This window comes from Plecotus auritus (genome assembly GCF_963455305.1).
Source record: "Plecotus auritus genome assembly, chromosome: 9".
Lineage (NCBI taxonomy): Eukaryota > Metazoa > Chordata > Mammalia > Chiroptera > Vespertilionidae > Plecotus > Plecotus auritus.
The window spans coordinates 39,166,445-39,191,324 of NC_137783.1; the positions used below are offsets into that span (position 1 = coordinate 39,166,445).

Consider the following 24,880-nt stretch of genomic DNA (forward strand, 5'->3'; position numbering starts at 1 on the left):
TTAGGAAAGATGTCAACTCTAAGAAAAATAAAGTGCAGGGTGGTATAGAACTAGTATCTTTGATTCTAAAGTTTTTGGTACAAGTTCTGTTTAGGTTACCACTAGCTGTGTGAAACTTAGATGCCAAGTCACAATGTCCCTAAATCTCACTTTCTTTGCCTATAGAAATTGCTATTGTATATCTCTCCCTACCTCATATTTCTTACTTCTTTCAAAGCCTTCCATTCCCCTATATTCTATCTCTAGTTTTACTAGGAAACACAAATATCAGATCTAAAAGATCTTGTAAGGGTGGGGGGGGGTAGGTGAGAGAATGAATAAACACTGACACACAAAAGTCACATGGAAACTAGTATTATGAGAAGCAAAACTTATGAGTAAGCAGAAGAAACCTGTCTGCAGAAAGGAGATTGAGGAAGGGGATAAAAGAAGGAATAGAATATGTGACTCGAGTTCCTGACTTTCTAGTTCCTAATTCCATTTTGAATAAGCTTTAGCTGTGTTTTCCTGCTATGGATGTCCATGACATTGCCTGTTAAATATTTATAATATCCCACAACCCTTTTTAATTTAAGTGAGCTTCTATTTCTGCTACCCATTTATTTGTAAGTTACTTACCAAAGACTTGTATAAATTAAATAAATTTATATAACCCAAAGGCATTACACAAAACTAAGATAATAAAGTAACCTGTTCTCATAAGGCTAACATAAAAATCAATCAAAATAATGAACATGAAAATAGTTTGGAAACTGTTCAACTTTACAAATGTAAAATGTTAACAAACTGAGAAATAAAGCTTTAGTTTTCAGATTTTAAATAATATGACTATGAGGGTACAGAGGAGATAGATAGTGGTGGGAAATAAATAAATAATATGGCTGTGCTTTAGCAAGAATCTGCAATTGGGCAAAAGGAATAAATAAATAATATTAATACATTTTGACTGGCAGAAACCAGAAAATCTTTCTAAATGGTAACTAGTGATGGCTTAGAATATTTGAAATCTGATGTCTGCAGCATAATTTCACATACTTTAAATTCATAACAGCAGGCACAAAAAATTAAAAAGAGTCTGGCAGATTTTTCAGCATATGATCGTAACAGATTTGGTACCAGGAGAAAACTATTGCAGACTGTGACTTATGAATGTTTTTAATCTGAATATTGCAGAACAGCTCACACTTGTGCCAAATTTCAGTCAAAATAACATGTTCCTGGACTCCATGGGTACATCTTCAACACACAAGTTTTGCAACCAATTTTTACAAATGAATAACTCCCCTTTTAATGACAGCAGATATGTATTTGGGGTAAATCAACATACCTGGATTTAATGGGATTTAGTAAGCATATTTATAACTAACTTTGAAATTATGCCTATATAAAATTTGCAGGTGGGAGATAAAGGAATATTTAAACAGAGTAAGGGCAAAATTACTAAATATTAAAACATGATGTACCAACTTTAAATTTTAAAAAAGCCCACTTAAATAAGGAAGTACAATGACTGTTTTAGCTTCTGGTTCCCCTTTTCTTATAGTTCATTCTACTTTTTAGGTTTCAGCTTGGTTCCACTATTGCAAGCTGTCACTTTTGACTAGAAATGGAATAAAGCCAAGTACGACACAATAGTAGCTTCCTGCTCTGGCCTCATCTCCTAGACCACCCCCAGGCCACTGCCTCCCCACAGATGCTGATCCTACCAATATTCCACCAGCTGTCAATTCACAGCTATGGCTATGATCCTTTATTTTTCACACTCATTGTACAGTGTATTATCATGCTACAAGATCACAGTTCTCCTTTTTAATGACTTTATGGCAAGAAGGCATCTGTAAATTTCAATCAAATGCCAATATGAAGGTATAGTGAAATAAAGGAAAATGCATATAAAAACTCAGGGACTAATTGAGAATGTGCTCAACTTCTGTCAAAATACAATTCAGAAACAAATATACAAAAATACAGAATACAAAGCTGCCATTAAGTAATATTAATCCAAACAATACTGCTATTACAATTTTACATAATTGTGATTTGCATTGGCACTGCCTAAACTCAATAGTCACCTCTTTTAAAATAAACCTAGATTTAGGTTGAATGTCTCTCATCCATGAGACTAAAATAAGTCAGAATTTCACAGAATTATGGCTCCAAGTGTTCTGAAAGGAACCTCAAAGGTCATTTAGTTCAATTCTTATTCAAGGCTTAGAGGGGACTTCCAAACTTGTAGTACTCATCTACATAGCCTTATTAGCCCAAAGCCATCAAACTTAAACACACACACACACACACACACACACACACACACACACACACACAATTCTGTAACTTGCCTGAATATCACTTACACTTTTTGAAATACAAATAACTATTGGCAGCAAATGGAGCTTATACCTATATTTTCCTGTGGGGGAAAAAAAGTATGTTTTGTGGAAGGTAATACCACACAGGGGTTCTGCATCTTTTTAAATATAATTTTCTTAAAACAACTGTTTAAGAAACCAGCATGGAATCTTATAAATAAATAAAAAAAGGGGGAGAGGAGAAGAAACACTACTAAGATATGTCCTGTGTTTTACATTGACCATAGCTTATACTGAGAGTGATAGTTTATCTAGCACCAGCTGCAGAAAAGAATAGTAAGACCCCCAGAGAAGACAAGTAAGACAGATTGTTAAAAGTAAGAGGGGCAGAGTAATGTCCAATGGTTGTAGTGTATGTAGGAAGAGTTTAAATATCTATCAAAAAGATTTAAGATAATATCTACAAAAACGAAAATTTAGGGCATGTCTAAATAGCTACCTTCTACTGAGCAGTTTCTATGTAGTAATAAACTCTTTAATATATCATTTTATTTATTCTTCATAACAACCCTAAGGGAGATAGTATGGTTATTTTATAGATGAGGAAACCATTTATTTTGAGTGCTTTAGACTTTCCCAATGTCACAAACTAACAACAAAGCTTGAATTTGAAACCATATCTACATGAATTGACTTGAAAATTCATGGTCATCAAAATTATGCTTGACTGATGATTCTCTAGGACAAAAGACTCTAGTGAAGACCCAATCAAGTAACTGCTTCTGATATATTACAAAACAGATGTCACTGTTATGGAGAAAATTTTGTTACTCTCTTGCTTCAAAACTTCTAATAATTCATATGGCCTACAAGATAAAAGTAACTGTACTTAGCTATCATTTTCCTCTGGCCCCAGAATACTTGTTTATTTAGTATGATGCCTACTATTAAAAAAACTCTCTTCTCTAGCTAAGCTGTTATTCTACTTTCCCTTAAATCTACCTTCTCTATCACTGAGCATGCTGTCTTTTCTGCCAAATGTCTGCATTAGGCTCCCTATCTTGCACTTCCATCTCCGTTAAGATAAATCCCATTCCAAGTTTTACCTCCTTCATGAGACTTCTTTAACCATTTCAATCTTTACTGACTTCTTTCTTTGTCTTTAATATGTATTTTTTGATTACTTAAATCAAGCTATTTCAAGGAAATTGTTTTTATATAAGTTCTTATCATAGAATATAACAAACTCCTTGGGGGAAAAAAGGACTTATACTTTTATCAACTTTTTAAAAACATTAAGCAACTAGCAGGATGTTGTGAATGGGAAAACCACAAAATTTAAATAACTGTTAAATGAATCAAGTCAGTGAAATACTTCCAAGGCCAGACATTTAAAAAAATTAGAGGTAAGCCTAAGCATAAAATTTCCATTTAAAGACTTCTTTTTTGGGGAAAAACCAAGTATCAAAAGTCAGTGGAACACCAAGAGCTCTCTAGCCCCTATTTCTGTAATCTGGGCTATGTCTATCACAACTACAATGCAGATGCTCTCATTTATGGTGATATGGGGGTGTGGGTGAGTTCTACTTCCATATCCAGTGTTGCAAATAATTCTTATAAAACATCTCTCTTAAATCAAGTTTAATTATCACTGCAAAAATTTAAAAAAATGTAAATTTTTATCTTTAACAAGTAGCAACAGTTTGCTGGGCTGTTTCTGGAAATCAATTTATTTTTTTCTTTTAGTAAAATGAATAGGGGTATAATAATTTTTAATACCAGAAAGAAAAGGAAACAAATCAGAGGAATTCTGGGACAGAATCATTTACATAACTATACTAATAAATCCTGGACCAGGTCAAATTGCCATTTCCTCTGTAAGAATGTTATAGTTTTAAAAATGCTCTAAAGTAATATATCTGAAGTGAAAGAAAAAGTTTTTTTTTCTACCCACCCAAACAATACTAACACGAAATTCTGTCTATTTCCTTCTGTAAACTATTAGCAGTATCATCTTAGTACCCGGGGGGGGGGGGGGGGGGGGGGTGGGGGAGGGGAAGGTGCTTATAAGACATATTACTACCAACAAGATTTTTAAACTTTTGTCAGTGGCTCACTTATGGCAAATATTTAATTTAATTCAAAATATAACATTTGACTAGTAACAACCAAATAACCAGCTAATTGGTGTGTTTTTTAAATCCTCACCCGAGGATATTTGTCCATTGAGAGTGGAAGAGAAAGGGAAAGACAGAAATACTGATGAGAGAAACACATCAATTGGTTGCCTCCTACAGGTGCGGAGCCTGCAACTGAGGTACATGTGCTTGACCAGAATCAAACCAGGACCCTTAGGCCCCAGACTGAGGCTCTGTCCACTGAGCCAAACCAGCCAGGGCCCAGCTAATTGTTTACCTTAGCTGACTAAGGGCTAAATTTCACCCTCAATCACATTATCTGATCTTGGCTGTGAAGCAATTCCAAACTCCATAGGATAATAACAAAAATTTAGAAGAAAAAAAAGACATCTCTGCTACACTCCACTATTTAAACTACTGGTAACTTATCCTGGGCAATCGAGTTATTTTTAGTAAACCAGGTATATTGAGCAACAACTATCTCAGGGATATTCTGAAACCACAGCCAATAAATTTATATAAATCAATGATGGAAAAATTGTGGATCAAAATGGACTCAAAAGGGGAAATGAACTTTCTCATTGAAGGACTACGGAATGATAGATATACAGATCTGTTAAAGTCCAGACACATCCATTAACTTAATAATGTAAGACTCTTCTCTGTTCAACTTTTTAGGCAATATTTAGTCTAGGTAATAAGAAAATACTCAGGTTTGCCCCACCCATTTTTTTTTCCCTTTAACCAGCAATTCACAGCACAATAATATCTAATGTTTAATAAGGTAGTTCAATGTCTATATTCTGTGATGACAGACACTATAGTATTAATAATCTTATCTCTAAACTTTGATCAGTTTATTATAACCCAGAACTTCAGATAGAATCATTCCTTCAGGTCTAGGATGATTCTACCCTATTCTAGTGAAAAATGTCTCACAACAATTAATTTTTAAAATACAGTAAGATAAACATAAAGCATAATTTTGAACAGGCACATTCTGCTTCAAATCTCTAATAGTTTTAAATTAGAGCTTTTTGTATTATTCCTCCATTACCATTAAAAGTAAAGAGGATTGTTATCCCTGGAAAATTCTGGACTAATAAGGCAGACTAAACCCAGATGAACTGATATCAGTCATGTGCAATTTTCAGGTAAAAAATAATTTTTATATCCTCTATGAAGCAACCAATCTGAAAACTGTAGGTGTTAATGACCAGAAGCCAAAATCCAAGGCAAGATGATTTCAAAATCATGCTAAAAGTGCAATGTCATATTTCATTATATAACTAGTTTTTGTATTAATTTGATCATAACTTTACATTTTAATGGTAACATTTTTTAAAAGTTTGTAATCACCCTCCAAAGTAAAGCAACAATGCTAAAGAAATCATAACTCAAATGACAAGAAAACAAACCCAAAACTATAAAAAGCACCTTTAAGAATAAATTATTCGTTTTTTTCTTCCTTCTCAGGCAGCTAAAAGACAGGAGAATATGCAGAGTTCCCTCCTACTTCCTCTCTTTTCCCCCCACCCCTTTACTTCAAAGTTAACTTCACCCAGGCAAGATCAGGAAATCTAAAAGGCAGAAGCAAAAACTCATTTGTGTGCAAAAGGAATGAAAAAATAGAATTAACAATACCATGGTATGCTGCTTCAGTTGTTTAATTTAATATGCATCCATTATACTGTTTAAAAGATGTTGGTTTGATTTTTCTGTTTATTCAACTTTCTTTCCAAAATATTAAAAACTATAATCTATGATGGCTGTATCACAATCTCCCAACTACAGGTCACTTAAAAAAACTTACTATATCAACTAACTTAATACATTGCCATCTGATATTCAATGCATTGAGATCATTCAGAGAGGTAAGTGTAGGACTCAAACTGGTGACCTAAAAGTGAAAATATCTGTATTAATTCCAAGTCATCGGTTTCCTAAATTGGTGACCTAAAAGTGAAATTATCTGTATTAATTCCAAGTATTCTATTTCCTAACCATTATCTTACAATATGTTATCATTGTGATATACTAAAAAAATAGGAACTAATCCAGAAAAAAAACAAATCAGGGCTATGCAACTATCAAAGAAACTAAAGGGAGCATATTACTACAGAATAAAATGCTGAGAACTCGCCCCGGCCGGTATGGCTCAATGGTTGACCACCAACCTATGAATCAGGAGGTCACGTTTTGATTCCTGGTCAGGGCACAGCCCGGGTTGTTTCAGGCTAGATCCACAGTGTGGGGCGTACAGGATGCAGCTGATGAATGATTCTCTCTCAGCATTGATGTTTCTATCTCTCGCTCACTCTCTGAAATCAATAAAAATATATTAAAAAAAAACCCGAAATGCTAAGAACTCAAGTGGAAAGATGATAGATGGAAATTTCCACTACAAAAAAACATTTAATTAGATTCACAGCAAAGCATCATTTGTGGGAATTTTTAATACACTACTTATGTGTGATCATCACTGTATAGACAAAGGCCATTTCCAAAAACTTTTCCTCATCACACTAAGTCTATAAAGGACAATTAACACCTAGATTCAGAAGAAATTGCCTCATCAGCCGATCAATGATTCTCTCTCATCATTGATGTTTCTATCTCTCCCTTCCTCTCTGAAATCAATAAAAATATATTTTAAAAAAAGAAATTGCCGGCCGAAGCCGGTTTGGCTCAGTGGATGGAGCGTCGGCCTGTGGACTGAAGGGTCCCGGGTTCGATTCCGGTTGAGGGCATGTACCTTGGTTGCGGGCACATCCCCAGTGGGAGGTGTGCAGGAGGCAGCTGATCGATGTTTCTCTCTCATCGATGTTTCTAGCTCTCTATCCCTCTCCCTTCCTCTCTGTAAAATATCAATAAAATATATATATATAAAAAAAAAGAAATTGCCTCATGAAATTTAAAGAAGAAAACAAGGAGACCACTTAAAAACCTGTTCAATTTTCCCCAAACCCTTTTGACTTACACACGTTACCCTAAGATTAAAATATGTCAAGACACTATTTACAAAATCTATGCCAGTAACAGCTGCCATGTTTAAGACACCAAGGAATTTAATGTACTGTTTGGACAACTGGTTGGAGAAATGCATTCTGGGATAAAGCTATTCTAATTATATTAACTCTAAAATTGTTTCCTTTACCTAGAAGATGTCTATATTTTCCAAATTCATTTAAATATTTTTAAGAACTACTAAGCCATCATAGGTCTCTGCAGTAAATTCTCATCCAAAACATTACAGCAAGAGTCTACTATGTACATATTTTTAATCCAATTAAAAATACTAAATATAAAAATTAAAACAAACAAAAAGCTCAATAGTAAACCATCTATTACTTCTAAAAATAATAAATTCTAAAGATATGCTGGATCCTAAATCAAGTGCTCTTACTCCTTACAATTTCTAAGAACTGCAGTTAACATAATTCCTGAAACACAAATGGTTAAAATGTCAAGTGAATCACTTTTCTTCTGGAAGAAATAGCATCCTTGTAGGACAGAGGTCGACTTATCTATACTAGCAGAGCAATATAAGTAGCTTACTAATAAAGATAATCATATACTTCACCAAAACAAATACTACTCTATGCCTTTATTTATTTTTTATTATTTTTTGTTAATCTTCACCTGAGTGTGTTTTCCCCATTGATTTTTAGAGAGAGTGGGTGGGAGGGAGGGAGGGAAGGTGAAAGAGAGGGATGGGAAGAGGGGAGAGAGAGAGGGAGTGGGAGAGGGGGAGGGGGAGAGAGATTGAGATCGATTGGTGCTGGGGATTGAATCTGCAACCCAGGTATGTGCCCTTGACCAGGAGTCAAACCCAAGACCCTTTCAGTGCTCAGGCCGACACTCTTACCATTGAGCAACACCGGCCAGGGCTTGTGCCTTTATTTTTAATAAAACGATAGAGCCCTGACCGGTTTGGCTCAGTGGATAGAGTGTCGGCCTGCGGACTGAAGGGTCCCAGGTTCGATTCCGGTCAAGGGCATGTACCTTGGTTGCGGGCACATCCCCAGTAGGAGGTGTGCAAGAGGCAGCTGATTGATGTTTCTAACTCTCTATCTCTCTTCCTTCCTCTCTGTAACAAATCAATCAAATCAATAAAATATATTTAAAAAAATAAAAAATAAAACGATAGAATTATCAGACTCTAAAACAGTTTTAAAAAGGAAAAAAAAAACCACACCCACAAATCTATGAAATGTTAGCACATTCTTTCAATCATAACTTTTTAAAAATATATATATTTTATTGATTTTCTTACAGAGAGGAAGGGAGAGGGATAGAGAGTTAGAAACATCGATGAGAGGGAAACATCGATCAGCTGCCTCCTGCACACCTCCTACTGGGGATGTGCCCACAACCAAGGTACATGCCCTTGACTGGAATCGAACCCGGGACCCTTCAGTCCCCAGGCCGACGCTCTATCCACTGAGCCAAACCGGCTAGGGCTCAATCATTATAACTTTTAATACACATACTGTAGAGTATTAGGCCATCTGGCAAAGGGTTTAGCTTTGTAAAGTAATTTCTACATAATGATTTCACTTCTCTAAATCAAATCCAAGCTGAAACTTTCAGAGTGCTTGCTAATTAGAAACCACAAATTTTTACCTAGACTCGCCTAGTCTAATTCCCACTAAAATAAATAAAACAAATTATAGTTAAGGCATATAGTAAGCTAAATGGCATTCACAATTAAAAACAAAACAAAATAAAACCCAAGGGAAAAGTTCTAACACCTCCACTATTAAACTGGGACTTGCTATGAATTTTTGGCTACACACAAAGTGCAAAAGGTAACAAGGACAAAAATGAGGCCTTTTATTAATGAAGTAATGTGAAAAGACCAAAACACATCTATGTAGAGTTTAAAATAGGAAGTGATATTTGACTAAGGTAACTATCTCATTTTAGTAGATCTAATAGAAGCTGCAAATAACTAATTCCCTAAGTATTATAACTCCACACACAACAAATCGCTGCTCATTAACTCAAGCTCATGTTCTTCCCATAGAAACAATGCCTCTAACATTTTATTATTGAAAAAACAAACAGTATTCTGAAATGAATTAGGAGTACTGACTTTCAGCCCCATTTAAAAAAGTCAAACTAGTTCACTTATCCTTTCTTTCAATGCAATTACTACATTGTTTTAAACATATAAGAAAAACCTATAAAATATACAGATTAAATTTAACCTAAAATCCAGATATACAGAAACAAACTTCTGTGAAATTACTTCTACCATAAAAAACTGTTAGAATGTTATAGAAAATTTAACATGTAGCTTACATGACTTTTGATGAGTTTCTTCACATGATTTTAATCCAAAAAAGCCTACTAGAAAATGTTTTTCCAATTAAATGTATTCGTATTTTAATTAATCACAATCTAAATGAATATGCCCACTTAAAAATAAAATGAACTATTATGCTAAACTGATATGTATGCATATAGTAAACACTAATTTCATTTAATTACATTAATTCATCCAATTCTTTTAGAGCTGGAGAAAAAGATAATTTATACTAATATCTAATGAGTTATTTTCTAACAATAATTATTTAACATAGCAGGGACTTTATTTTGCTCATTTGTGTATTCCCAGTGACAGAATGCTGCCTGACACATAATAAATTCAGTATATATTGGTTGGTTGAATAAATTAATAATTTACCCTATAATCAAAATGAATTTGATTCCTTGCACACCCACATGTTAGCTGAAACTGAGTATTTAAAAGAATTTCTGAATATCAGTGAAGTTTAATGAAGAGTTAACTTTTAAAAGAAACCTAAAATTTCTTACCTGGTAGGGCTGAAAGGCACTATCTTCGGTTAAAAAATCCAGTTGTTTATCTACAAGGAATTCTACTGCAGTGATTGAACAGGGTACATGCTTTTCAACCAGTGGTTTGAATATCTGGTAAGAGAAAAAAAATTTTCTAATGGTTATTTTCTGGGTTTTACCCTAAAAACATGAAGGGTATATAGATACATTATAATACATTAATAATGTATTACTGCCATTATAATGGTTTTAGGATATCAATTAACATTAGTTTTTATATTATAATCTAGGGTAATGTTTTTATTCATACAATAGATTTTGTATTTATTAAAAAGGAATGAAGTAGTCCTAGCCGGTTTGGCTCAGTGGATAGAGCGTCGGCCTGGGGACTGACGGTCCCGGGTTTGATTCCGGTCAGGGGCATGTACCTTGGTTGCGGGCACATCCCCAGTGGGAGTGTGCAGGAGGCAGCTGATCGATGTTTCTAACGTTCTGTCCCTCTCCCTTCCTCCCTGTAAAAAATCAATAAAATATATTTAAAAAAAAAAAAAAAAGGAATGAAGTAGATTTACAAAAGATGAAAAAATTTTAATATAGTAAGCCCCAGTTTATTTTTTATGGGATATAATTAAACATAATGTGTATAAAATTTCTGCTAAGATTAAAAAAGGAGAAATTGCTTCTGAAAAAGTAAACTGGGTAAAAATATTTATCCCATCTCATTTAAAAAATTTTGAGTATTATTCTTTATAAAAGAGAGTAGTTACAATTTACATGGTAATTTTTTCCCAGCTCACTTACATTAAGGATTTTCAATGATCAGGATGCATCTGGTCTTTTAACTCCACCCTGTGTACTACCCACTCCCCGCCCCTGTCCCTACCCAAAGCACAAATAAAAATCCAGCTGCTTCAGTAAGAGCCACATGGGGGAGGGGAACAGGAAAAGAAGAGAGATGTAAGAAATATTGCACAAAACCCACCTTTCAGTAAAGTCTTTCTAGATCGCCACTACTTAAAAAGGGGTGGGGGTGCTAAGAATTCATGTTCATTTGATTAAAGACTCATCTTTTACATAAAGGATTTCACTCATACCTTGAGGTGGGGGAGGGAGTGAGAAAGGCAGGAAACGAAGAGGAAGGAAATAAAGGTATTATGCATGCATTTTTTAAAATGACTATAACACTCACTTTTGAAGTGGAAGTAGTTAGAGTAGAAACCAAGTGTCTTATATCCATGATACTGTTCTAAAACTTACAAACCATGGCTTTGCTATAATAGAATCTACGTTTGGAAAATGGTATTAACAACCAACTCAGTTTTTAAATTACTTTTATCAAGGATAAATTTTTCTTGCTACAAGGCAACCGTGTGACCGTTTCTATGTAAACCAAAACTTTTGGCACAGACAGTAAAAATCCCAAGGAGATCCAAAAGCCATAGTTTTCCCCCATCTCTTATTAAGTCTTAAATCTAACATCTTGGCAATTACAATAAACACTCTGAGGAAAAACTTTTCAAGATCCTTAGCTCAGAATGGCTTAAGGAGTTAATTTCTATATTTATAAAATTCCTCTTACTAGTAAAAGCTTTCAATTCAATTCATTGAGGAGCCTAACAAATATGTAATATGAGAATAAGCATTTAAAGCATGCCTTATTTCTGCACTATCCACACCATGAATTTGTAAGTAATATCCTCTTTCCTAAATTAAAACATGATAAAAATTCTTACATTCCCACTTAAATGTTCAGTATTTATGTTTAAAAAATAGAATCTCAGTAAAATTCTCCCTCCCCTGTCCTAGGGCTGACCTTTTAAGGAAATGTACTACATATATATCAAAACTATTTTTATTTGGGTTAGAATTACATTTCAAAACAGACATTCCCCCATTATTTAGCTATCTCTTTCTATTACTGTTGCCATCTAACACTTTCATTTACCAAGACTAAATCCCTAAAATTATCATTTCATTAAGTACTATTCATAATTTTACCCAAGAAATGACTAAAGCTTGTAACCCAAGAGTATTTATTTTATTTAGACTCTAAAATGTCTACTAGTATATGACTGATTGACATGAAATACGTAACACTTTCATATTTTATCTTTGTTCAGTTTTCAGTCAACTAGAAAACACTGGAACCTTCTACAGAACTTTTAATCTTTGAACTTTAGCAAATGCTCTATTTCTTTTCAAATAGTACCAAGTCAGGTCACCACATGAAGTTTAACAAAAAGGTCTACAAAAGGTATTATCTAAATGACTAAGGATACAATTCAATTAAGTAGGATTTGGAAAAAAAAAAAAGCAAACTTCTTCCGAGTGCCTTTTTCTTAAGCAAATAATACAGGTGGTTTGCATTTCCTGTGAGACTAAGTAATTTTATAATATGAAAAACATTCTTGTGAAGGGAATCTCTCAGAATTCTTGTTTTTTAAGGTACATCAAGAGTTCTAAGGGTACATTTCAACAGGCCAACTTATAATTTAAATTACTGAGTTATGTAAAAAGCTTAGTTTCTAGACCAAAATTAAAAATAATTTCTCATTTTGTGGTAGCATTTAGCAACCAGAAATGTTAAAAAACTACTTTTATAATGTTCTATTTCTGATATATGAATACTTACAATCATGTACAAATGGAGGTCAAAAGTATGCTATGCGTCTTAAATAGCAAATAGGGCCACAACTTGCAAAATTTAAATGTGCACTTATATTTAAACTGCAAATATGTTCCCACAAAGTACCAATATTTTTATATTTTTAAATAAATATTTCAATAGGTATTAAATGAGAATATTTGAAAATGTGTGACTGTCCCTACTTTATGGAAAATTAAACACAATATATAAAACAAAATAGTTAAAACATATACTGATTTTTTTAAAGTGGTAAATCAACGATGTATGTTATTAATTTTTATAGCCAAATCAAACATTTAGAAAACATCATTAACTTAGAAATAAAAAAATGAATCCTACAGCTTTTATGAATCTGTACTAAATATTTCATGGGTATAGGTGCACTGGAATGTAAAGAAACTAGAACTCATGCATAACTAAGTAATTCAAGACTCTAAAGATACATCATTCTATGAGGAACTTCCATAGCCTAAGGGGAAGCAATGAGTTACCATCAGATGAAAGTCACAGTAGAATATAGCCCTAATAAAAAAACAACCTATTATTCCATCAGATAAAAGCCTTCTCAAATCTAAATTAAATTAATTTAAAATTTATACTTTTTCAATTTTACCATTGAATTAAGAGTTTTTTAAGGTACTCTGTCCGTATTAACAATACTTTAAAGAACAGTCTGCAGCCAAAATAAATAACTTAGTTGAGAGCCTGCATTTCTAGTAGGGCCTACACCACGCTATAGGAAGAATGCTTAGAACAACTGTATCCTGTTTGGGGCTCCATGCTGCACCACATTCCATTCACATGAGGAAGAGGCAAACAGATGAGCCCTCCTCGAAAAAAACATTTTTAAAATAAATCAGCTATACTTCTCCAACATAACTCAGCTGGTCAAACAACCCATGTTAAAGCTCACCATTTAACATTTAACTGGAAATTCATGGAGTTTATGTCTGCAGTCCGAGTTTTTAACAAGCGCCGGTTAACATTTAATTTCTTTTCCAAGTAAAAAACTTGGGCTCATTAACTACAAAAATCTGATATAAATCTTGCTAAAGAATATATTGAAGCAGAAAACAATCTAAGCAACATTTTAGAAGTAAAAAAAAAAAAAAAAAAGCGGGGGCGGGGGGGGGGGGGCTGGAGTGACTTGAAAGAACAAAGTCCAAATTCCCACCCAAGCAGGTCTATTGAAAAACACGATACTGTTAGCAAACAAGTTGGGGGTGGGGATGGGAGTACATCACACACAAAAAAACTCAGAAAACACCCCCCACTCACTTAAAACATTATATTCTGAAAAACATAATCTGAAACATTATTCTGTAAACAAACTCGTTTTTAAAATAATCTTCTTAGTGTTATGAATTTACCCACACAATAAACTACTTTCTAAACAAATGAAATAGTTAAAAATTCTTAAAAGTAAGAACACTAAGGCTAGATCTGTAAAAGGCACTGACCTTAATACCTAAGACCGAGAAGCAAAACCAAATGTAAATTAAGACAAAAGAAAAAGGAAGCAGAAAAATACAAACCGTACTTTGTTCTTGATAATTTTAAAGTATCTTTAAATCTCAGAAATCCACGACCCGGCTTTAAAGGTCAAGGAGTACAGCTGGTATTTCCATTTTGTTCTTGAGCAGTATTTTTTATCTAGCCTAAATACTATTTCAGTCTTTTAAAAAAACGAAACAAAAAAACACACAACACAAACTCACAGGCAAATGGCTCTCAAACCAAGCATTTCTAAAATCACTTCCAACGTCGTCATTGTATAGGAGGAAAAGCCAAGACCACAAAACGAAGCAGAGCCTGTAACCTAACAAATCTCCGACGAGCAAATGACGATTTTCTGTCTGCTCCGGCTCAACCCCGGCAGTGATGAGGATTACAACTCGCTCTTTGTCATCAGCAATGTGGTGTTAACGACTAAGAAATCCTGCAGCTGAAGCACTACTGCATCCTCCGATCTGGGTCAGGATAATTTCTCCTGAGGTCGCTTACATAACCAGTAAGATACTCCAAATAGAGAGAACAGCCATCCACCAGCTAGAGAAAGCCTTTCCCACTGTACTGTCTGCGAGCTTCCAACAGTGCAGACACCCAAATGAGAACGACTACTTGGCTTAGGGCACACAGAGAAGGGAAGAGGCGGTGCTCTGTAAACTGTAACTAATCCCCGTCACAGGTGCTGATGGAGTCACTTCCAGCACGAGTCACATTACTGGTGATTACTCATTTGGCTGCGGCCATAGAGACTGGCTCATAATTTTAACAACAGACAAAGACAGACTAGTGGCTAGACTGAAAGCTCAAGTTTACTGTCTCCTTCATAAAGCAAATGCAAATACAAAGTTTTTGCTTTCCAGATTTAACAAGGTGAGAAAGTGCAGAAAATAAATACTATATAAATCTCTCTCAAGTAGACAACAATTAAGCATAACTTTAAATCATCAAAAATAAGTTCAGTGGTTTCAAGTAAAAGATTTATTATTAGTATAATCATTTTTCCTTAAAAATATACTAATATAAACAACCTCAAGAAAAAAAGTTTAAAATAGTCTAAGTGAAATCAAATGACATAACCAACAATCTCAGAGGCACTTTACTCAAAAGAAAAACCTGGTAATATTAATTTTGGCAGATTTAAAAAAATATTCCTGGAACATTTTCATTCTTTATAAAAACAATTTAATATAATTTACAGTTATAAACAAACCTTACAATTTGAAAACATAAAATATATTTTCTGATGTTATCTAATATGTATTTTTAAAATTTATTTTTATTGATTTCAGAGAGGAAGAGAGAGATAGAAACATCAATGAGACAGAATCATTGATCAGCTAGCTGCCTCCTGCACACCCCCCACTGGGGATTGAGCTCACTACCTGGGCCTGTGTCCTTGATCAGAATGGAACCTGGGATCCTTCACTCCGCAGGCTGACGTTCAATCCACTGAGCCAAACTGGCTAGGGCTCTAATATGTACTCTTAATTTCTTTCTAAACTGGAATTATACCGTATTGTCTAGCATGGTAGCCACTAGCCACACATAATAGCTACTGAGCAACAGAAATGTGATTAATCTGAATTTTGAGATGTTTGCTGTATGTGTAATACACATGCTAAATATGAAAAAAATTCAGATACCTGCAAGTGCAAGAAATTTTTAGATTTCTTAATGATGTATGTGAATTGTATTTTATTATAAACTTGGCCTATGTAGGTATCTCAATTTCAAGAAATCTAAAAATTCACATTGATTTTTTTTATACCACATATGCAACCAATTCATCAAGTCATGTTAAGAGAAAAACTTCAAGCCACCAGTCCTGTCAGTTTCTTTTTAAACAAAAACATCAAGGTAACTATTGAAGATATTTTGAATTTAGTATATAATGGACTTGCACTTACAAAAATCTTGATCAATCCATTTTTTGTTAAAAATGCAAAATATGCATAATGGCTATTCTAAGAATGTTATTAATAAATAGCTTTAGAACATTGATGGTGCTGAAATATAAAACTTTAGAAAGAAGTATTTTTCAAAGAATGAGTCCAATAAATATTAAATCATACACAACAGCCTAAGAAGTCATTAATAAACAACTCATGTAAGACATGACTATAAAACACTATATGGGGGAAAAATAATTTGCAATGTCATATAAGTTACCAAAAACCAAAAAACTGCATAATTATGGCAGCCTTATTATGAGCCCCAAACAACAAAGAAACAAAATATTTTATACAGGTTATTATATTATAAGCTACCAAATTTTAAATACATTTCATACTACATTTCTACCATTTATTGTCTATTAGAGAGTGAGTTCGTTGGTTTACAGGATTCACCTTACAATGTCACATAAATTTAGGTTTGATATAAATTTGAAAATAGCTGTTTTTGTTCCTCAAGTACTATCAGGCCCCTACAGAATCAAATAGCACACAGAACTACAATTAGCTAACAACTGCCATAATATTTATATATTTCTAATGACATAGAATGCAGTAATTTTTATAAAATCAAAATAAACACCAATACTGAAAAATCATTTATTTTAATTTCATTCTACATCAGGGCTGGAATAAAATGAGATGCTTCGCTACTATAAAGAAACACTATACAGTCGATTCTTAATGCAAATGAGGGTGAATAGAGGTGTAACTATTTGAAAATCACAAATACCTTTTTTAAGATTTTTTTTTTTTTGAGAGAGAGAGAGAGAGAGAGAGAGAGAGAGAGAGAGAGAGAGAGAGAGAGAGAGAGAGAGAGAGAAATCGATTGATTGTACCCACAACCTGGGCCTGTGCCCTGACCGGGAATTGAACCAGTGACCTTTCGGTGCACAGGACCATGCTCAACCGAGTCACAGTGGCCAGGGCCACAAATATCTTTTTAATATTGAAGTTGAACTTGACATATTTTATAAATATATGAATTTGAATTTGTCCTCTGGTAAATTTCTAACACAAACAAAAGGAGTGAACTAACAATATACTAGTAGAGAACCTACTTGGTAGCAAGCATTAAGTTGCTCAGCTTTTACATCAAGTCTCTTCATTCTCTCCTGTCCTTACAACTCATTTGGGGTGATAGATACCATCTTTCAGACAATAAAAAGCACCAATTTGAGGACAACAGCATTTCAGTTCTTTAAATTGGTTGTCCTTGTGGTTGATCTGTACCTTCCTTAATGGATTAAGGAAGAATGTTGAAGAGTTACTGTTAATTTTTCTTTCCTTTTCTTTTTAATTCTTTAGTTGGGGGGAGGGGGAGCAGAAAGTCTTTTCTGACAGCTAATGGAGATTAGAGGAAGAGGAAACTACTCTAGTTACTGCCCAGAAATACACATATCTGACTTCCTTCCTTTTTAGCTGGTTTCTAGGTTACAAGCTGAATAAATCAACAGAGGTGAGAAAGTAAACAGAGGCTAAAAGGAGGCAATATTGTATGACTATCTTAAGAAAATCTGTTCCTTCCAATAATATAAGAACCTTTTTGAGCAATTGAGAGTTAAAATAAATGAATATTTTGGTTCCATTTGTCATGGGCCATAAAAGAAATAAACCCCTCATCTTAGAGATACAGAAGCCTAAACAAACAAGTGGATTTCTGTAAATATATAGACTTTACAAAAAATAAAAAACCTAACTGATGAACAAAAACAGATCCAGAGACAGAGAAGCATTGATCAGACTGTCAAACCTCAGAGGGAAGGTAAGGGAGGAGGGAGGGGTAAGGGGGAGAGATCAACCAAAGGACTTGTATGCATGCATATAAGCCTAACCAATGAACACAGACACCAGAGGGGTGAGGGCATGAGTGGGCAGGTGGGGGGACAATGAGGGGATAAGGACACATATGTAATACCTTAATCAATAAAGGAAAAATATTGCAAAAAAATAAAAATAAAAACAATGAAAAACCTCTAACTTCAATGGCCTACCATTGTAAATATATTTTTATATGTAAGGGTAGGAAAAGAAGATGAACAATGGTAGCTAAGAGGATTTCAATTTGATATGGTCTTATAGGAAAGCTAAACTAGATTCAGGAAAATATTTTTCAATATGCCATATTGTACTAGAAATCTATGAAAATATATAATCAAATGTGTAACTCCTGAATCATGGTAATATCCAAAGGATTAACTTCTTCACATTAAATGAATACATGAAGATCTTCCAGCTACTACCAAGGTTGTATAGCACAGTTTCATATCTTCCATAGACTGTGAGTTCTATAACGATTTCCACATGATAGGAATTTATTAACCTGACTGATTTTAAGAACTCTTTACACATCCCTAAAGCACGGAGCACAACCACATTCAACCAATATGTATTGAATGTTTTGTATGTGCAAGGCACTGTGCTTGGCTCTGGGGACACAATGGTGAGGAAAACACAACTAAGTTCCTACCCTAGCACAGTTTACAGACTTTTAGAAGGAAACAGACATTAATAGAAAAATCAAAGAAATAAAAAATTACAATCCGGTTAAATACTCAAGTAATACATGAAGAACTAGGGCTCCTTTAATTTCTTCACTATATCCTTGATAACTGCCTCAGGCATCAGAGGAGGGGAGTGCAAAACAATGTGTCCTTTTTTTTTTTAACTTTGCAGATATCATGTCATTGATTTTAATGATGTAAGTTTAGCTAAAAAAAAAAAAATCAATGCTGAGAATATGAAAACGTAATACATTCTATGGAAATAGTCACTATATTTTCCAATAAGCACGATGGCTGACCTCAGTGTCCTTTATTTTTTCATTCTAGACTTTCTGAATACTAATACAGCACATATTCTAACTCTAGAATAGTTCCCAGAGTTTATCATCTCTTTGACTTCACTTTCAGAATCTCCCTGATTAGTCCCTCTTTCCTCCCAATATTATGAGGTTTTACTCACTTTCCTCTTTCTACAACTTTGCAGATGTGTGCAGCTGAGATAACGATATTTCCTGTGTACAAATAAATTAATGATTAAAAACTGTGTTTTGAGATCTGAAATTTAATAGTCTCCTGTTACTAGGACATAGTCATATTTATATCCTGTTAGCACATAAAGCCAAACATAACTAGAATTAAATGCTTAGACAACTTATGTGAGTTATTTAATTCTTTCAAAACCACTAAAAGTATCACTACTTCAGAAGTAGATACCTCAAAATTCATTAATATAGTAATCATGCTTCATGATTTACTGTTTCCCTTATTCATATGTAATATTCTGAATACTTGATATTTTCCCTTTAAACCTTTGTCAATAATAAATATGTAATTTTCCTACAAATTATTCCATAACTTTAATATAACTGATAAAGAATTCAAAAAACATTTTGGAACCAGACAAATCAACTTCATGAAAAAGCAAATATAATCAGGAGCGTTCTAGGAAGGAAGGAAAAATAAATAAACGATAAGAAACTAGCCCTAACGAATACTACAATATATTTTAATGTTCCAATTACTACAAACCTTGTGTGAACTTGGAGTATAAATTAACAGTCATCAATGTACAATTTAGAAAGTCTTAAAATATAGCATCACATGAGCATGGAAATTTAGTGGAAGGTAAAAGGAGGAAAATGAAACCAGTCTAGAAGAAACAGCAAAATCATAGATTAACAAGGAAAAAAGGTAGAACAAAATAAATTTATATATTTTTAATATGCTTTACTGTTTTCAAATCAGAGGAAGAAAAAAAATGAGGAAAAAAATTGAAAAAAAAAAAAGAAAGAAAAGAAAAACAGGCCGGCCCTGGCTGGTGTGGCTCAGTTGGTTGAGCGTTGTCCCAAGCACCAAAAAGTTGCCAGTTCCATTCCTAGTCAGGGCACATACCTGGGTTGTGGTCTGGATGCCCTGGCAGTCAGCATACAGAAAGCATCCGATAGATGCTCCACCCTCACATCAATGTTTCTCTCTGTCCCTCTCCCTTCCTCTCTCTCTTAAAAAATAAATAAATAAAAATGTTGAAAAGAAAATCAGGCTGTTAAAAATGGAAATGGAACTTCACGGATTAGTAGTCTAATTTTTACAGATAAAGATAAGAACACTCAGAGACTGTGACTTCTTGTCAAAAATTTTTCTTTATAGAAGCTTTGGTACTAGAACCTGGATTTCCTAATTCATAGTTGAATGATCTTTACATTGTAAGATAGTGTAAAAGAACTGTATTGTTTTCATGCTTGTTGGCAAGAAGTGACAAAGAGCAGAGTATTTTGCCATCTGCTGAATAAAACTTTAAACTTTGAACTTAAAATGGAGGAAAATGAAACCAGTCTAGGAGAAACTGCAAAATCATAGATTAACAAGGAAAAGAGGTAGAATATCATAAATTTATAGATTTTTAATATGCTTTACTGACAGTTATGCCACCTTTCAGAAAGAAAAAAATAAGTAGGATTAGGAAAAGAAAGCAACTTGAGTAAAGATTTTTTGTTTTGTTTTTTATGTTTCAAATAAAGGAGTTTTAGAAGCTATGTTCAGAAAAAGAACACATGGAAAGATGATAAAACACTAATAGTTAAAAGGAAAGTTTATTTAATTCCTATTTTGTTACTGTTTTTTTTCTCAAGAAAAAATATTTTTTAAAAATATATTTTATTGATTTTTTACAGAGAGGAAGGGAGAGGGATAGAGAGTTAGAAACATCGATGAGAGAGAAACATCGATGAGCTGCCTCCTGCACACTCCCCACTGGGTATGTGCCCACAACCAAGGTACATGCCCTTGACCGGAACCCCTTGGGTCCGCAGGCCAACGCTCTATCCACTGAGCCAAACCGGTTAGGGCAAGAAAAAATATTTTTAATATGTGAAGTGTAAACTAAAGATTAAAAACATACTAAACCATAAAGGACAGGTAGAGAAGCCTTGTTTAAAAAGAAAAAAAAAAAAAAAAAAAAGAAAGAAAAGTAAAGAAAAACCAGAATCAGTTTCCCTTATAAATGACAAAACTGTGTTAAAGATGATTTGAAAAACAAAATAAATGAGTAAAAAGGATCCCATAGTTTTAACCAAGAAGTCAAGCAGTTAACCATGTCATTCATTGCACTTTAAGCTTTTTTTCAAAAGTATATTTGTTACCAAGTTTCAAGATACATTCAATTTATGTCACTCATTTTACTTAGGGCTCTTTTTTCATGTTATTACATTGCCATCATTTTAAACAGCTACTTAATAAATACTTTATCAAGTAAATGTGCATTAAGTTTAATTACGTATTTTCTAGTGTTGGATATTTAAGGCCATTTTCACTTTCCTAATATTACAAAAAATAGTAAGAAAATCTTCATACTTTTATTAAACTAAAAATCAAGTTTAGATGGCTTAAATAAGTTACAGGTTAGAGTATTAAATTGATATAAACTCAGAGCCATTACTGGTAGTCTTTAAAAAATACCATGTCATTAACAACATATTAGAGACAGGCATCTATTAATATTTATAAAGCAGAAAAGGGGCAAGTTACAAACTAAACCTAATAAACGAGTTCAAAACAAAATCTGAAATGGATGATTAGAATCATAAAAACAACAGTGATTACTAAGAGCAAAATACAGGGTGTGACAAAGTAGATTTATAGTTGTTCCTATGGAAAATAATGCAATAATTAATAAATAATAAATAAGCCCTAGCTGGTTTGGCTCAGTGGATAGAGCATCAGCCTGCAGACTGAAGGGTCCCAGATTCGATTCTGGTCAAGGGTACATGCCCAGGGTGTGGGCTCGATCTCCAGTAGGGGGAGTGTAGGAGGCAGCCAATCAATAATTCTCTCTCATCATTGATGATTCTATCTCTTTCCCTCTCCCATCCTCTCTGAAATCAATAAAGACATATTTTAAAAAATAATAATATAAGAATAAATGCTATGTTTTGTATACAAACAACTGCAACTACTTTTGCTCCACTCTGTATATTCGTTGAGAGTAATTTAAATAGAAATTAAATATATTTTAATTTTAAAAAGGTTACTTGGTGGATCCAAGATGGTGGCAGAGTAGGTGAAAATTACACTCACTTTTATCCAGGATCAAATCCAAATTACAACTAAATTATAGAACTATCAGTCTGAAAAACCAACTAAAGACTACCTGAACAGAAGTCTTATAACTAAGGATATACAAAATAAGCCACCTAGAGATTGGTAGGAAGGATGGAGATGTGAAAAGGGCTGACCCCACACCCATGTGCAGCAGATGAGAATCAGAAGCAATATCTCAGCTGCAAAGGTCCTCCCTGGGGCCCTAACTGGTTTGGTTCAGTGGATAGAGCGTCAGCCTGTGAACTGAAAGGTCCCAGGTTTGATTCCGGTCAAGGGCACATGCCTGGGTTGCGGGCTTGATCCCCAGTGAGGGACTTGCAGAAGGCAGCCGATCCATGATTCTCTCTCATCATGGATATTTCTATCTCTCTCCCCGTCTCCCTTCCTCTCTGAAATCAATAAAAATATGTATTTTTTAAAAATACTCTACCCTGAAGATTAAAAAAAAAAAAAGGTCCTCCCTGGGAAATGAGGGGTGTCAACTTCACATGGGCTCCCCAGCCTAGAGAACCAATGCCAGGAAAAGGAGCCCACATAAAATCTGGCTGTGAAAACCAGCAGTAATTCTGTCTTCCAGTAAGAGTCTTGAGACTCCTAGAAACCCAGGTGCCCTCTTAAAGGGCCAGCAAAATCTCATTCACAGCCACTCACCCTGGCGCAGAGCAGACTGGGGTCATACAGAAAAAGACTGGGTTGTATAGCTTCAGCAAGAGGGATGGAGAGATAGCCACCAATGTTCCTGTGCTGAGTCCCCATCCTTATACCACAGAGATACCATCTTTCCTGGGTCTAGCACTCCCCTTCATATGGCATAAGCCTGGGGAGATACACTAGACCCCACCTTCCCTGCTGCCTGTGGTCCCACCCTGCCAAGCTTGAAACCTGGGAAGAAATCAGATAGCTGATTTCTGGCCAGTCTGGTCTTGCGGTACAGTCTTTCTTGGAAGGCTTTTAATGATGTTTGGGTAGACTCGGGGGTGTCAGACACAGGAAGAAACTGAGTTGTGTGGCTCTGGAATGAAGGCCATATGTACTGGCAAGATCCAATGAGCACCACCATTCCTGTTCAGAGCCCTTCCTCCACACAACAAATCTTAATCTATTTTAGCCTGATGAACTCTACTGCTCTTTTACCCTATTGACTCTGAGACTCCACCCTACTGCAAAGGTCCACAGGCCCCAGAAAGGTGGCATCTGGCCTTGGTGTACCCTGAAACTTGTGCTGAGTAGCTTCAGACCCAGCACTGGTGCTGAGTTTGAATCTGTATCAATCTGGTGAACACCAGTGGCCCCTACCTCATACAACTCATGTACCATCAGAGGCTCTTTCAGTTACTGAGTCTAACAGGTAGCCGACAAGCAGAGGGGTATTCTGGGGTGCCTTGGACCCTTTGCTGAACTGTGCCAGGCTTGGTACTAGTGGAAACTGGCCTCAGTAAATTGCTTGGCCCCTCCCATAGTGCACCCAGGTGCAGTAGAAGCAGCCACCAACCGTGGGTTGCTCTGTAGCTCCTACCTAACAGGTAGCCAAGGGCCGATCACAGGCAGTGTCTGACACTGACCTGCACTGAAGTCCTTCCCAAGAGTCCCCAGAACCAAATACCAGGTGGCAAGATTCAGACTACATCAGAGCATGATCCAATTAGCTCCACAAGTGACAAATCCAAAGGGAAAACTCCACAGACATCAGACCCTGCTGGTGTGAATTCTGCTTCATGGGGTAGGCCCCTATACAGCAGCTCGTGCACTGTGGTCAGGGTCAATCCTTACAGCCAGCCAGCCTGAAGAACAATCCCAACCATGGAGGGGCCAACAGCAATCAAGACTCAACTACAATAGGAGGGGCTCACATAATCCACATAAGGGACATTTATGGAGCACATAGCTCAAGTGATCAGGGAGTCTGCACCACTGAGTCCCACAAAACACCTACTACATAAGGCCACTATACCAAGACTGGGAGACATTGCAGACCTATCCACTAATACCCAGAAACAAACAGATAAAGGCAGCCAAAATAGGGAGACAAAGGAACATGGCCCAAATGAAAGAACTGGAGAAATCTCCAGAAAAAGAACTTAATAAAATTGGAGGCAAGCAATCTACCAGATACAGAGTTCAAAACACTGGCTATAAGGAAGCTCAAAAAATTTGTTAGCCCTAGCCGGTTTGGCTCAGTGGATGGAGTGCTGGCCTGTGGACTGAAGGGTCTGGGGTTCTATTCCAGTCAAGGGCACATGCCTGGGTTGCGGGCTTGATCCCCAGTGGGCGGTATGCGAGAGAGAGCCAACCAATGATGTCTCATCATTGATGTCCTATCTCTCCCTCTCCCTTCCTCTCTGAAATTAATAAAAAATACATATTTTTAAAAATATTTAAGTTAAACAAAGAGATAGTAAGCATAAAAGAGGAAATAGAA

General features: G+C 35.0%; 1 protein-coding gene across 3 annotated transcripts in view; it reads right to left on the bottom strand.

The window, feature by feature from the left end:
• The window catches only part of JMJD1C (jumonji domain containing 1C), a 283,189-nt gene that overhangs the window by 78,422 nt on the left and 179,887 nt on the right, over positions 1 to 24,880 (bottom strand). For 2 of the 3 annotated variants that reach the window (XM_080687359.1, XM_080687358.1), the window contains exon 3: positions 10,271 to 10,384. Coding sequence is in view for 1 of the 3 variants with exons in the window: in XM_080687358.1 (XP_080543484.1) it covers positions 10,271 to 10,384 (114 nt within the window). In the remaining 2 variants the exon portion in view is untranslated. Of the gene's footprint in view, positions 1 to 10,270; positions 10,385 to 14,439; positions 15,086 to 24,880 lie in introns of those variants that run through there. The other variant, XM_080687360.1, reaches the window with a different exon arrangement.